Source organism: Spermophilus citellus, assembly GCF_964194105.1.
Source record: "Spermophilus citellus genome assembly, chromosome: 12".
NCBI lineage: Eukaryota > Metazoa > Chordata > Mammalia > Rodentia > Sciuridae > Spermophilus > Spermophilus citellus.
Genome location: NC_138198.1, coordinates 9,819,767 through 9,836,698, shown reverse-complemented (window position 1 = coordinate 9,836,698; position 16,932 = coordinate 9,819,767). Strand labels below are relative to the sequence as shown.

At 41.5% G+C, this 16,932-nt stretch overlaps 1 protein-coding gene across 1 annotated transcript in view; it reads right to left on the bottom strand.

Annotated features, from left to right (window-relative positions):
* Positions 1-16,932, bottom strand: part of LOC308631361 (serine/threonine-protein kinase MRCK alpha-like) — a gene marked incomplete at its 3' end in the record, with an annotated part of 47,680 nt that overhangs the window by 23,669 nt on the left and 7,079 nt on the right. Inside the window, exon 2 of the mRNA XM_081262527.1 lies at positions 1,085-1,140. Coding sequence (XP_081118653.1) covers positions 1,085-1,140 — 56 coding nt within the window. The remainder of the gene's footprint in view (positions 1-1,084; positions 1,141-16,932) is intronic.

Genomic DNA, 16,932 nt, shown 5'->3' with positions numbered 1-16,932 from the left:
AATGAATGAAGCACTATGTAAAGATAACATGTAAAAGCATAAGGGAATGTATTCATGAATGTCAGTGTTTTGAAAAAGATCCCGAAGTCCGAACACCAAATTTTAAGTGTGATTTAAGTGTCTGATGGAAAGGGGAGGAAATGGATATAGGTATTTAGGTTTATAAAAAAGAAGAAGAAAGATAAAAAGAAGGAGGAGGAGGAGGAGGAGAACTCTATTTTCTTCTATATCCTTAATTATTCCTTGAGTCTTTGGCAAAAATGATGCATACAATAAACACATACATTGCATTCAACAGAAACAGAACTCCATCAGGATGACATGAACAGCATTCAGACCTCACCATGTTTGTGGCTGGTTTTTCTTATTATGGGGTGAGGAAATATGTTAGCATGTCAGCACATTTGTAATTGCCTGATTATTTCCGCAGGATTTTTAGAAGAGGGCTGGAGATATAGCTCAGTTAGTACAGTGCTTGCCTCACATGCATAAGGCCATGAGTTTCAATCCCCAGCACCACAAAAAAGAAAAAAAGAGAAGCATTTCTAGAAGGTTTTAGGACTCATGTGTCTGTATGAATGGTTTGGATTGGGGAAACCACTCACTCTCCATAGAAACTCAGTTCCAGGATTTAAATCCCTCTTTAATCACAGAAATGAAAAGGGAACACAATATCAGGAGGTAAACTCATAAACGCTGTTATGCAAACGTCTGTTAAGAAATCTAGCTCAGAGAATCCAGCAAAGGAGAAAAATATGCTGTTGAACTTGTCCTGCTCCTTGTGGATCCCAAATGTTTTCATTCCAGAAAACCTGCACTTAGTGCTAATCAAGATATTTGAGAAGATAAGTGACACTCCGACTTGCTTGGCTCCTTCACTTTTTCCCACCCAAACTTAACGTCATCTGTATTGTGGACTGACATTACCGTATACCTGAACATTAACATATTTGGAAAGGAGAAACAGTGGTAATCAACTACTTCCAATCTGTGAAGTCACTCTGAGAGTTTGAGATTCCAGACATGAAGTATGATAGCATTTCATGTTAAAAATCTAACTGAAGCCAGGTGTGACGGTACATACCTGTAATCCCAGCTACTCGGGAGTGAAGCAGGGGGGATTCCAAGTTTCAGGCCAGCCTGGGAAATTTAGAAAAAAAAAAAACATATCCCAAAATAAAATAACAAAAGGACTGGGGATGTAGTTCGGTGGTAGAGCATTTGCCCAGCATACAAGTGAATCTGGGTTTAATCCCTAGCACCCCCTCCCCACCCCCACCAACACACACACACATGCACACACACAAAAAAAGAAGGAAAGAAAGAAAGAAAAAGAAAAGTAGATTCAATTCATTTCAACCAATCCTGAGTCTCAGCCCCGGAGACCAAGGCTGCTGGGACAGCCACAGAGGTGAGTTAGTGGCAGGGTATCTTAACAAACACCCTGACAATCCCCCTTCCTGTACTGATCAGAAAGTTAAGGTCAAAAAGGTACAATGACTCACCTGGGGCACCTGAGGAAATAAGCGCCATGCAATAAACCTGGCCTGTCCCCAAAGGGTTCAGCCATGGAACACGCTTGTTCACTGTGTCAAGGTGAACTGTGCCAAAGTGCGGAACTCCCTCCTTTAAAGCTTGCCACTACTGTGGGAGGAAATGGAACTCATAAGCATGTCCCAGATGCCTTTTGTGTTACCCTGGTGGCTGCTGTTGAGGCTAGTCACCAATGCTTGCTTCACCCCGGGTGACCCAGATAAAGCCCTGGGTAGCATGCCTGGTCCTGTCACAGTGGGGGATCTGGTTGGGTCCTCAGGAGGGAGTCACTCCCTGAACCAGTTCTGGACTCACCCTCTGCCATCCTGGCAAAGGCTCCAGCCCTTCTGTCCCCAATCAGCCTGGAACTGTTCTAACAATGAAAGCGACTCTAAACTATGCTATCTCTTGCTGGGTACTTCCTAGTGTTAACCCATTTTTATTTTCATGGTTACCCATTCCCTTTGTACAGAGGAGAAAAAAAAAGCAGAGGGATTTTTTTTAATGTGCAGAGAACTTTTAAAAAAAAGGAGGGGATACTTTTTAAAAATTTTTTTCAGTTGTTGATGGACCTTTATTTTATTCATTTATTTCTATGTGGTGCTGGGAATCAAACCCAGTGCTTCAAAGATGTGAGTCAGTCGCTGTGCCACTGAGCCACAACACAACCCCTGCAGAGAGCTTCAAGGCTGAGACTTAGCAACAGATCATCTGGCTGGATCCATCTGCACTTCCTTGGTCATCTCTCTTCTGACCTTCTTCTTTCATTGAGTTCCCCCAGTAAGAGAACCTCACTAAAATTGCTTTGTCCTCCACACTCCCATCACAACTGGAACCCACACTGGATTCAGAGCCCTGAAAGTATACAGGAGGATGCACACAGGGTACATGATGCCATTTATATAAAGGACTTGATCATGCTCAATTCTCAATAACCACACAGAGTCTTGGAACTAACCCCCCACACACATAGCCAAGCACAACTATGCACACACACAGTGGTTATATGCAGGTGTGTGCAGATCTGTGAATATATGTGTAATGTATAAATTCCATTCTAATGTCATACCTGGTATGGAGGCCTCTATGGTGCATGAGTGTAAGTCATTCTGAAATGGAAATGCTTGGAGGCATTTGAAAAGCTACTTCCTGCATTTGAAACACAGGTCATTCTTCTCCACCAGTGGAGCAGGGAGAGGGGACAGGTGAGCATCTGAATTTACGACCACTGATTCCAACACTAAGCACAAATCTGGTAGTGTCAGAAGTTCATCTTTAAGATAATATTTCCTTTTATCTGGCCCTGGGATCTGGTCATTTTAAAGTCAGTGTTCTGTCTGGTATGGCCACGAGTATGCTGAAAATGAAAGTGGACATGTCCTTCTGAAAACAACACATTTCCTTTTAAAATATCCTGTAAGCAGTTTCTCTGTTACGTGACTTTTCAGACCTCATGTGACTCTTCACTATCTTTTGCTTCCCTAGGAAATTCACTGTGTTGGAAATTATACTTTGATTAATTTTGCTTCCTTTGGAAAAAAATAAAGCAGTGTCAAACTTCAGAAGTGGGTAAAATTCTATTCTTTCCAGGACTGGAGTGAAGTTCTCCAGGAACCAGGGTGGACCTGTGCTGATTCCACAGACATGGCGGCTGGGTCAGTCCCGTAACTCTAACCCTGCTGCAGTAGCCACCATGCTGAGCGAGAGCTGTTCATCAGGAAGGACAGCAAAGCCTGCTCTTCAGAGAGTCATCCTGCTCCTGGAGTCATCAATCTGAGTCACTCCACGGTCACTCAGGGGCCCCTACCTACGTGGTGCAGCGAGCCTCCAAGGGAGGTTAGGCACTGAGACTATTTTCTATATTCCAAATATTTATCTGATTTGGCCCTTTGGAGATGTTCTTTTTCGGTGTGCAATAGTAGTATGAAAGTATGCTGATTTTAAAAACACTGATTTTTTCATTAAAAACCAAAATAGTCATTGGAAAGATGCCAGAACTCCTGGTGCTGGCTGCCTCTGTCCCAGGACCCCATAGATCACAGCTGCCCCAGCCCATGCCTTTCTTATCTGCAGAGAAAACTCTTGTGTGTGACAGGGTTTGTAAAGATAGCTAGTGGGGACAGCATTCTGGTTGTTGAGTCTAGTTTATCCTTGCTTCTCTGTCCCCCACAGTATAACAGTGGGATCCCAGGAAGTATGTCCAAATCCTGCAATAAAAAGCACAATGCTACTGAAAATAACACAATGTGAATTGCATCATTCTCTGGTACACCCCATGAATACCAAAATATCTGCAAATGCTCAAGACCCTTACGTAAAACAGTGTAATATTTGCTTATAATAAACATGCATTCTCCTGTATAATTTAAATCATCTCTAGATTACTTATAATATGTGACACAGTTTAAATCCGAAGTAAATAGTTGTTATAGTTTGTTGTTGTATTATGTGGGGAACAATGACAAAAAAAATGTTTCTACATTATTTTCTGAGCTATACTTGGCTCAATTCAAAAATGTGGAACCTAAGTGCACACAGGGCCAACCGTATACATGTGTGAAACACAGAGACGCTTTATAGTTTTCTTTTATAATATAGGTGCTTCTTTGTCGCTAACTGGTTGGGTGCCTTCGCCTAAGTTGTTTTACCCCCTCTGTCTCAGGCCCTGGTTTGTTTCCTGACATATGATTGAACTTGACCTAGGTGGCTTCCCAATGTTCTCCCTGCCCTGCAGTCTCGGGAGCTGTGCCTACTGTGCATGGACTACGTTTGCCTGTCAGCTGAGGTGTCCCAGGGGCCAAACAGAAGAGCAGTACAAATGTTACAGGTGCCCGTCACCACAGCTCAAATTCACGCAACCCTCATTTCACCAGTAGGTATTGATACCCCATTGCATGGATGAGGAAACAGAGGTTTGAAGAAGTTACCTAATTTTCCAGAAGTCGTGGAGCTAGTACAGTGATGGATTCTGGGTTCAGGGCTTTTCGTGGCTGTGCATTGAGATCCTGCTGCAGTGCTAGACACAAAATAATAACTCCAGCAAGCACTTCAACAGGGGCCTGCCAATGTCTTCAGCACTCTACGTGCACTAACTTGCCCTGTCCTTACTACAATCTTATCTCCATTTGGCAATAGAAGAAACTGGGTACAGAAGGATTAAGCAGCTTGCCCAGAGTCGCAACGATAGTGTGCGTTCAGCAGTCATGTGCAGGAGCAAGATATAACTTACAGCAACACTTCCAAATCTTTCTAATAAAGTATGGAATGATTATTTTCCACGTCTATTTGCAGAATAATGGCCCAGAAGTTTGCCCTTTACCAAAGAGATAGCTTTGAAGACCTCCCTAATTACTGTTTTAATTCCCCAAGAATCAAAATCACAGGGTCACTTACCCCTGAGCACTATCAGTTGGGTACATTAATAAAACACATTAGTTTCATAAGCAACCAACTTAGTCCAACTTTATGGAGGAAGCTCTCCTAATTGTGTTCATTGGGACTTTTTTTTCTTCCTTGTATGTGACATAGTTATCCAAGAACTGAAAATGAACAAAATTCTGTGTCATTGTAAACTACTGATTTGTACTATGCTAAAATGAAATGTATATGTTTCATGGAGTCTAAAATGAACTTCCTTTAAGCAAAACATAATTTTTTTAAAATTTCTTACATACATGACAATAGTGGAATGCATTGCATTCATAATTATCCATTCACAGCACAATTTTTTATAACTCTGTATATAAAGTATGTTCACACAAATTATACCATTATATATGAGCTGCTCCCTTTTTTTTAAAGAGAGAGAGAGAGAGAATTTTTTAATATTTATTTTTTAGTTTTTGGCAGACACAACATCTTTGTTTGTATGTGGTGCTGAGAATTGAACCCGGGCCACACTCATGCCAGGCGAGCGCACTACCGCTTGCGCCACATCCCCAGCCCCCAGCTGCCCCTTTTTTGCATTACAATTCTTAATACACCTTTACACCACAATTTATAATATCTCTGTTTGTTTATAAGGTATGTTGACATCAAATTCACATCTTCATACATGTATTTTGTATAATGATGACCCTCTCTTTCCACCACCCATGCTATTCCCCTTCCCGCTTCCTTTCCCTCCCACCCCTATTCCCTATCTAGAGGTAATCTTCTGAACAGACACTTCTCAGAAGAGGTTATACAATCAATCAACAAATATATGAAAAAAAAATGCTTATCATCTCTAACAATCAGAGAAATGCAAATCAAAACTACTCTAAGATACCACCTCACTCCAGTCAGAATGGCAGCCACTATGAAGTCAAACAACAATAAGTGTTGGCGAGGATGTGGGGAAAAGGCACACTCATACATTGCTGGTGGGACTGCAAATTGGTGCAGCCAATTTGGAAAGCAGTATGGAGATTCCTTGGAAAACTGGGAATGGAACCACCATTTGACCCAGCTATTCCTCTCCTCATCCTATACCCAAAGGACCTAAAATCAGCATACTACAGGGACACAGCCACATCAATGTTTGTAGCAGCACAATTCACAATAGCTAAACTGTGGAGCCAACCTAGATGTCCTTCAGTGGATGAATGGATTAAAAAATGTGGCATTTATACATAATGGAATATTATTCAGCACTAAAAAAGAATAAAATCATGGCATTTGCAGGGAAATGGATGGCATTAGAGAAGATTATGCTAAGTGAAGTTAGCCAATCCCCCCAAAAAAAACAAATGCCAAATTTTTTCTCTGATATAAGGGTGGATGACTCAAAATGTGGTAGGGAGAGAGAGCATGGGGGGAAATGTAATTTATTGTTTGAACAATTTAAAATAAACATTTTGAACTTTTTTAAATTTAAGATGCAAAATAACTTTTAAAAATGACTTCTGTGTTCACACAACACCATTATAGAGAGATATGGGTGAAATTGAGGAAGCGAAGCACAATCCATGTATTCTATAATTATTTGTTATCTACCAGATACTTGAGAATATAATGACAAAAATTTTGCCACAATTCCAAAATTCTGGCGCATGGAGAAGGCTACAATAGACATTGACATACTTAGGCTTCATTATGGAACCAAAAAGTGCACAGTCCTAAAACAACCTGCAGCTCAGGAGGCAGAGCTCCCTGGGAAAATGGCATTTGATCTGAGGTCTGAAGGTAGGAACTGCGGCTGGGAGAAGACAGCACCCAGCTGTGGAGAACAGCATATGATGGGAGGACTGGAAAGGCTGGTGGTGCGGGAGTCCAGAGCAAAGTGATAACTAAGAACTGGGCCTTATCTAGTGGTACAGCAGGTCAGGTGGCACGTTCAGTTCCCTCCCTCCTTCCTCCTTTATTCTAGCAGTGTGCAGAGATTCCTGGGTCTCAGTGAAGGTTGGTCCAGTCCCCAGACCCAGAGAAGAAGGTTAAGATGGGTTGGTTATTCCATTCCCCATTTTTAGCGGCCCGTCAAGTTGTGGGCGTGTGACCCAGTTCTGACCAACAGAATGGAAATGGAGCATGGTGGATATTTCCTGGGAAAAATTAGGTTGACAGACAGACCCTCAGAGCCTTGGAAAGAGAGATTCCTTTGCTCTGCCTCTCTCTTCCTGGCTGTAATGTGATTATATGACACAGCGGCCATTTGGAATCAATGACGATTCTGATGGCACAAAGCAAAATGGATCTAGACAGACACACGTAGAGAGTCTAGGTTCCCCACATCGCTGAGCCACTGCACTAGTTCCACCACTGCCTCTCTCAGGCTTCGTGGTATGTGAGATCACTAGGCTTTGGCGGCTCAGTCAGTCTGGACTTTATGACAGAATCCGCAGACTAGGTGATTTGTGAGCCGGAATTGATGGGCCCTCAGTCCTGGAGACTGGGCAGTCCAGGCACTGGCATGTCTGGTGTCTCTGGTTCCAAGAGGGTGCCTTGGACACTGTGTCCTCTAGAGGGGTGGACAGCACTTCATCTTCATAGGACAGAAGGCAGAACAGAAAAAAGCAAAAGGAGACTGGACTTGCCCATTTCTAAGGCATTAACCTCACCCATGAAGGCAGAGACCTCACAGCCTGGTCACTCCCACCTTTTGATACTAATTCTATGGCAATTAAATTGAAACCTAAATTTCGGAGAGAACAATATTGAGCCATAGCACCTTAAGTCATTGGTGGTCAAGTATCTTCTTACAGCCCAATGTAACCCAAACTAACGTGTGTGTGTGTGTGTGTGTGTGTGTATACATGCATACATATGCATTTTTGTTATCTATTATTGATAACTAACCATCCTCAAATTTAATGGTATAAAACAACAATTTAATATTACCTCTCACAGTTCTGTATGTCGACTAAGCTTAACTGGGTCATTCTTGCTTGAAGTCTTACACGTGGTTCCAGAAAGGCTGGGGCTGCACTGTCTGAAGGCATGACTGGGCTGGGTTTCCAGGGTGGAGCACGGACAGGGCTGGTGGCTGATGGTAGCTCTTGGCTGGGAGCTCAGCTGGGGTGACCAACCATTGTACCTACACATGGCCCTTTTGTGTGACTTATGAATCTCAGTGTGGTAGCTGGTCAGAGGGAGTATCCAAAAAAAATGATCTGAGAGGCTCAGACAGATACCCTAAGGTTTTTTTATGATCTATCTTTGGAAGGTGGATGGCATCATTTTCATTATATTCTATTGGTCAAAAGCAGATACAGAGCCAACCCAAGTTCAAGGCATGGATGCCAGGAGGTATAATTCCATGGCAGGGTCACCACTGAAGAGCAGATGTCATACCATGGAAGGATTTTAAGTGATAGATTCAGGGGGTTGCTGTGTTAAATGGATTGGAGGAAAACAACATGTAGGAGGCTAGTCAGGAGATTTTGAAAGACACTGGACTCCCCAGTCTCCAGAGCTGTGAGCCAATAAACTCTTGTTGGTAAGGGGCCCCAACATCCCCCCCGTGACAAGTCTCAGTTCCAGAGTGGGGCTTATTATGGTGATTCCCTTTCTCCTTTATATTAATTCAGGAATGGGGCTGACTTGAGCCAATCTGGGCCCCTGGGACTTGAGCAATGCTCTAGGATCTCTGAGAAAGTTGGTTTTTGCTCTTAAAGAAAAAACATTTGGAAACCTCAAAGCCAGTTTCTGTGGTCACCTGAACATAAGCAGTGGGGACTATTGGTCTTAAAATGATCTTGATATTTGTCTTAAATGAAAGATGATCCTCTGATATATACAGAGCAGATGTCTCAAAAGAACCAGGGTCTTCAATGGCTTTGTGGAGCCACAGGATTGGGACCATCGAAGAGTAAATTGAACCTCATTTTTTAAAAATGTGACACGACTGATTGGAACAGCAATGAGTACCGTGCACTTAGCAAGACCTTAAAGGGGTTATTCAGAAGGACAAGGGATGGAAATGGGACAAAAGGGAAAAATAAATGAATGAATGAAGTACAAGTTATTTTTAAACTTAAGAATATGAATATCTCAATTTTATACCCCAAAACATGAATGATTAATGCCTGGAGGACCCTTAAGGAACATCATCTGAGGAAAAGTTACAGGAAGAGATTTCAAGGATGTAATATAAAGTTGCATGTTTAATATACCAGATTTATGAGAGATTTGGGAATTTTCAGCATTAATTTTCTTTGTATAACAAACTGACTTAGGATCCACCCAGAAATCCCTCTGCACCACACAATAAGTGGAATCACTCTTTATACACATAAATCACTCTGAATAGCATTTGACACATTATTAAATGTGTCAGTAAAAATATAACAAGATAATGAAGGACATGATTCTGGTTTAATTTTAATTCTTATCCAAGTAGTACTCAGGGTGTAGTTTAAGAACTCAGAAGTCCAAGGTTTATAAAAACAACAACAAAAATCAGTCCTGGTCTACCTTTTCTTCATCCTAGATTCCCATTTCCAAGGTGCCACCCACTCTTTCTTGTTATTGTTACTTTTTCTGAAAATTTTCTCAGATTTTTAAAGTGGCATTCTATTTGGCTATTTATGATACTGTCGTTTTTTCTATTGTTCATTAACATGGCATTAGAGAAGAGAAAGGTGCAGGTCTCTTATATGACTTCCCTTACCTGCTTCCCCTCCTCTCGGCTTCTCAATTTAGTTTTAACTCATTTGGGGGGGGGGGTGTATCCATTCAGAATGTTTGTCGTAAATGACTTTAAAACCTGTTGTTTACTGTGGAGCCAAGTGGTGATGCTCTTCCCTCTCTGTAGCAGTTTTCTCCTGAGCTCCTCACCTCCTTTTATTGATTTACTGATGTAGGACCCAGCGGTTACACTCTTTCTGCCCTCTGGTGCCTTAATCCACTTCTCAGGTCACACTTTAATTGGCCACCACTGTCTTCCCTCCTCTTCCTGTGAGAAAGCAAGCATGGGAGATCCATGCTTAAGAACTTCTGCTGTTACAATCAGTGCTGTTCACCAAATACTTCTGGCTCTGTTTTGCGAGCCAGGGTAACATGATCCTCCCACGATCCTTCCCGAGTAGACGTGGCGTGTCCCTTTCATGACAGAGCACTTCATTTCCAGTGCGTCACCTTCCAGAGCATTTCTCTCTAACGTCATGACAGTTGATATTCAGGACAGTGACTATGTTGTAAACTCGGATTATGCAAAAGGAAACAAATTGCAGAATCCAACCTCCCCCACTTACAAAAGTACAAAGGATGTAGGATGAGCATGATATAAACCTTTGTTGTTATAAGCCACAGAGATTTGGAGGTTTCTTGTTACTGCAGCATAACCTAACCTACCTGGCTTAACATATACTGTATGTTTTTACTTTTATGATTACTGGAGAGTTTCCATAGTGATGGAATCCCCTCTGGAAATCATTTCCTTCACATGTTGGAAACCACTGGCTGCTGCTACTGCTGCTTCCTCTTCCTCATCTTCATTTCCCCCCCTTCCTGTCCTTCTTCTTCTTTTCTCTCTCTTCCTCCTCCTCCTCCTTTCTTTACACCATCTGGCTTCCAGAGGTGCTGATGAGAAATATGATGCTATACATATAAGTATCCTTTTTACATGACCTGTTTGGAAATCTCTAGAAACTTTCTTCATTCTCATTATTCTCTTGCTTCATAATGGTATGACTGGTTGTAGAGTTCTTTATAATCACTGTGATGGAGTCTCTGAATCTAGACGCTCATGTCCTGCTGAGAATTTTCTCATATCATTTCTTAGGTCGCTTCCTCCCAACCTTTTCCTGTGTGTTGTTTCTGGAACTTGAGTATTCAAATCGTGCAGGTCATAAACTGCAAGATTCTCTCATCTTTGTGTCTTTCATTCTTGAGTTAGTGGGTTTTTGTTGCTGTGACAAAACACCTGAGAAAAGCTACTTAAAAGGAGAAAAGATTTATTTTTGTCTCATAGTTTCAGAGGTTTCAGTCCATGGTCTGCAGGCTCCAGGACCATGGGCCTATGCTGATGCAAAGCATCATGGTAGAATAAAGCTACCTCGTGATGGCCAGAAGAAGAAAAAGAGAGGGGAAGGAGTCAGGGATACAATAGTGTGTCCAGAGCACACACTCCCACACAACCCAGTTCCTCAAATTAGACCCCACATCCCATAGTCCCCACCACCTCCCAATAATGCCATCAAATATGATGTATCAATGGGTTAATCCATGGATATGAATTTAGAGCCCATGACCCAGTCATTTCCTAAAAGCACCACCTCTGAGCATGGTTGTGTTGGGGGAAAGCCTTCAACACATGATCCCTCAGGGTCATTCCAGATCTAACCCAGAACAGTCCCTCTCTTTAACGTCTTTGAATTTATAAGGCCTTTTAAAACTTTACCTCATAAGGCTTCTAGTACATTCTTTCTTTTATTTCTGATAACATATTTAATTAAATAACATATTTAATTCATATTTCTGATACATTTTTAATTCCCAAGAGCTCTAGATGGTCCTTTATACAGCCCATGTCTCCACCCATGGGTACAATTATATTCTTTCCCCCCTGAAACTATAAAAGTTGTGTATATATGTATGTGTATGTGTGTGTGTGTGTGTGTGTGTGTGTATTCTTCTGCTCTCAGGATTAAACTGGTTTGCCAAGTTGCCTTTTTAATGAGCTTTATATTTCAATATAAATTTGTCAATGTATATTAAATTTTAGATTTACCAAAAAGTATGAGAAAATAGCAAGGAGAGTGCCCTTATACCTTACCCCCAGTTTCTCCTAGAATTAACATCTTACATTACTACACCATATTTTTTACAGTTGATGAGCCAATACTTCCACATTTTTTTATTTTTTTATTTTTATGTTGGTCTTTCATTCTAGATGCTTTCCTCAACTCTATGGTGACTCTTAGACGACTCTTTGTATTTAAGAGCTAAGAAAATGCAGATATATAAAGGAGTTGAATTGTAATACAATCTTTGTAGAGACTAAAGTAAATTGTCACACTAATTCTTAGATGTCTCAATCTACATATTCAGTCTCTCTTAGTAGTCAAGAGTCCAAGATGAGAATTCTAGGACTTGAGAATTTTAGAACTTCTCTTTCCCCAAATGTCTAACTAGAAAATGATATCTAACATGATCAACTAGAAATAATACCTGAGAAGTGTAATTAATAGACAAAGCAGGAGACACGTTTAAAGTAAACATAAATAACATACCTAGAAAATAGTACTCTGAGGGAGACTCTTCATACCTCTTCTCTCCGGTACTCAGAGTCACCCCTTTGTAGACTACCAACCTTGTATCTCTATTTCTTATCTCCTTTCTGAACCTCAGATGCAAACACCCAGCTGCCTCTGGGATTCCCCCACTGGTGGCTAACACTCACTCCTAAACCTGCTCCTCATCTGGACTTCCCGTGATACTAGATTTTCATGCCATCCACTCAGGGGTGCAGCCCAAAGACCTTGGAGACATTATTGGTCCCCCTTTTTCTTCCATTCTGAGGTAGCCAGCCCGACCTTCCTGTGATGTCTCAGGTGTGATGGCTTCTACCCTCCCATCACTATGACCTGGGGCTGAGTCCGTCTTGTGCAGAACCTTTGCTCACCCCCCACCCCAGCCACACTGATGTGTTTGGCGAGTCTTGAACTTTGAAAGCCATTTCCACATATCAAAATATCTGCACCGTGTCTTCCCTCTTCTAGATCACTGTTTCACCCGAGATTCATATATTTTATTCCCTTACTTTATGAATTGCTTTGTTCTCACAATATCTCAGAGAGGCCCTCCCTCCATTCTTGCTAATTCATTTCTTTATGTTCTTTCTTTTCTTCACAGCATCCCAGGACATTAGATTTTACAGTTAGTTCTTGATCTATTTGTAGTCTCTCTACCCACCAGAATGTAAGTTTCCGGGAGGACAAGCACTTTGGGGGGCATTTTTGTATCTCCAGTGCCTGTATGAAGTAGGGGCTCTATAAATACTCATTGAATGAATGAATGTAGTGACATTGAATACTAGCTCAATTGTTGGAGAGGGTGAGTAGGCACAACTAGAAATAAATTAGTGAACCAGAATATTGACATTAGGAATTCTGCCAAGATGAAATGCAGAAGGTTAGAAAAGGAAAAATTTGGAAAGAATTTATATAAAAGATAAATATAACATACATATATATATTCAGAATGGACTTTTTAATGTTGATTTTATATATATATATATATATACATACATACATAATATAAAATTTACCATTTCAACCACTTTAAGTGTATAACCTGGTGGAATCAAGTATATTTCATTTGCCTCTTTGACCATTTTTAGTACTTCAGGAAATGTCTGCTCAAGTCCTTGCTCACTTTTCAGCTGAATGGCTTGTTGTGGTGATGATTGTTACTTTATAGAATTTCTGTATACACAGTGGATGTCTATCTCCATGCACTCTCCATACACTCTGGATATTTATCTTCATACACTCGTCTATTCGATCTAAGGCTTTGCAAATGATTTCTCTCAGAAATAGTTTTCCAAAGAGACAACAAAAATAATGAGGAAATATTCAGAGAAGCACTTGACAACACTGTTCTAGAGCTAAAGAAAGATACAGCCCTTCAGTTGGAAAGACCCTAACTAGTACTCAAGAAGAATAAATTTAAAATTTAATTTATTAAACTTTGTTACACATAACGCCTATGTACATAAGGTATATTCATAGGTACATGTCATAATGCTCTATACGGTTATATGCACTTGAAATTTTTCCATAAATACACTTCATAAACATATCATGAATATATTTATATAATATGCTTTTTCCATAAACACAGTGTCTCTGAAATTTACCCATGTTTATACATGTAAATAGTGGCTAAAATAAATTTGACGTATACTTTTTCATATTATTGTAAAGTTTCAAAGGAACAGATCAATCCAACAAAAGAAAGTATAGAGCTATGAACATCAAATAAACTAGAATCCAAGATCAGCCCGAGAAATAGTATGAGAGTGTTACTTAATTCTAATAGAAGAAGGAATCATCTGGGGTGATGTCTGAGATAAAATATACAGCATTTGAAGAAAAATAAACAGGGAAACTCACACATGATCAAGAACACTGCTCCTCCAAAGGCAGCCTGAAGTGATCCATGGAAATGGTTGGCTATCTACTTGACTCAGAAAAACTCCACTAAAGTATGCACATCAGGAGTCCAGTGGAGCTGTCCACAAAGGGTTCCGAGCTTTTACTGTACATGTTGATCTTAAGGGGTTTTTTAAAAGTTAGAATGATTTTAATTGTACTTACTTAGACACAGTGAGGTGATGTGATAGATGTACACGATGTGTAATGCTCTGATCCAAGGGGCTGGGTGTAGATTCTCTGGTCACTGAGAACACCCAGGTGGACAAAGCCCCTGAGACATCCTGGTGATTACAGAATTCATGGTCAGATTAACCCATGCATAAGTTCCCCCACCACCTACAGAGGGGCCTCACTGAAGAGGGTAAATTGCCCCTAAACCAGAACAGGAGGCTGCACAGAAGAAAAAGTTATCTACAATCAAGCAAACAAACACACACTGAAGGAACAAGGCTCATGGCATGGAATGAACTCAGCACAAAACAAACGCACATAAAAGTTTTTTAAAGAAGAGCACATAACCCAAGATTATCAAGCATGTGAAGAAAACCAACACCTACAAGGAATCTATTGCTTCTATGAACAGTTAATAAGTCAAATACTTATAAACACTGACCTTAGTATAGTTGGTCCTCTGTATCCGTGCATCCAGCCAATTTCAGATCACAAATAACTGGAAAAAATTTGCAAAAAGTGTTTCCTGTTGCTGTTCTCTAAATGATACAGTATAGCAACTATTTATATAGTGTGTTAATCAGTTTTCTGTCACTGTGACAAATATGAACAACTAACAAGGAGGAAAGACTTATTTTGGCTCATGGTTTCAGAAGTTTCAGCCATGGTCAGTTGGTCTCATTGCCGTGGACCTGTGGTGAGGCAGAACATCGTGGTGGGCAGAATCTGGTAGAGAAGAGTTGTTCAGCTCATGGTGGCCAGGAAGCAAAAGAGAGGGGGAGAGGGAGGGCCAGGGACAAGGTATCCCCTTCGAGGACACACCCCCAGTAACCTGCTTCCTCCAACTAGGTTCCCCTCCTGAAGTTTCCATCAGTTCATTAGCACCAGCAGCCGGGAGCCAAGCCTTCAACATGGGAAGTTTGGGGTATTCTAGATCCAAACTATAACACACAGCAGTTCCATCATGTGAGACATAAATAACTAGAGATGATTTAATGCATGGGGAGGATTGCATAGTTTAAATGCAAAGACTACACCGTTTTATATAACAGATTTGAGCCTCTATGGGGGACCTGGAACTAATGTCCCAGTGACACCAAGGGACAATGTATGATTGTACCCTCAAAGGAACAGTGAAGTTGTTCAGACTTCCCACCTCTAATCAACTTGTGGCCCACCCCACTGCACTGGTCAAGGTCACCAGCGATAGCTATGTTGGACAAGCCACAGTCACCTTGGGCCTTTCGGCAGCATTCACTCAGACAGGCACCCTGACACTGGAAGCACTCTGGTTTTCCTCTGACCTTCCTGAGGTTCCAGTTTGGTCCTTTTGCCGGCCTTGCCCTGGGTCTTGGGCCTCTAGCTTCTTCTTTCCTTCCTTCCTTCCTCCTTCCTTCCCTAGGTGATGTCAGGAACCTGTTTACCCAGCGGGGTCCTCAACATCTCTCCTGGCAGTCTATGTGTGGCAAATCGACACTCAACACTTAGCACCTGTCCCCCCAGACCTCCTCCTCCTGCTACCTTCCTCATCGGGTCATTGGCAGAACTGTTCTTCAAGTTCTCAGGACACAACCTTGACGCCTCTGTCTTCTTCTTCATACGGTGCAGAGAATTCGTCAGAAAATCAATGTAAGTGCTTCAGGGTGCCGCCAGTTCTCCGTCGTCCCCTCTGCCTGTGCCCTGATTCAAAACTCTCAGATTACTCAAATGGCATGAGTGCGGTGCTTCAGGGTCTGCTGGCCATGAAGATAGCCCTCACACTCTGGACACGCAGGGCTGGCCCTGGCGAGTCTCATTTCTCCTCCTCCCTCCTCTCTTGGCTGGCTCTCAGGCACCCACCCACAGGAGACTGAAAAGAGACAGAGGGTAACCTGGGAAGCTCATGCTCGCCACTGCGTTAAGCAAGATCGCCAGCAGCAATTACTTAATTCAGGGCTACTTTCCCTCCAGACTGGCCACCATCTGCAAGGCAGTTCAGGAAGATCCCTCCTCTCTGTGTCCTTCAGGTGGAAGACCAGCAAAGGCCTCCTGTTGACGTCAGGTTGCCACATCATTCCTGTATCCCCTGCTGCTTCTGCCATGGCCTTTACTAAAATCTCTCTGCCACCAGTTCTCTATAGTGCCCACCAATGGATGAATGGATTAAAGAAAATAGAGTACATATGCCAACTGGAATATTATTCAGCCCTAAAGAAGAACAAAATCCTACCATTTGCTGCAACATGAGCGAACCTGGAAAACATCAGGTTAAGTGAAATCAGCCAGATGCATTAAGACAAGTACTGCATGATCTCATTGGTATGTGCAATTTATAATAACTGATCTCATGGAGGTTGAGAATAAATAATGGTTACCATAGGCTGGAGTTGAGGGGAGAAGGGATTTGGGAGGGGTTGGATAATGGGTACAAAGTTAGAGTTAGGAGGAATAAGTTCTCTATACCATAGAAGTGTGATTACTTAACACCAACATATTGTATATTTCATAATAACTAGAAGAGAGGATTTTGAAACTTCTCACCACAAAGAAATGACAAATGGTAGAGGTGATGGATGTGTTAATTTCCCTGATGTGTTCATTATATAACACTTATGGGAAAGAAAATGTCACATTGCACCATCCCCCAAAAAAGACTACTCTGCAATACCAT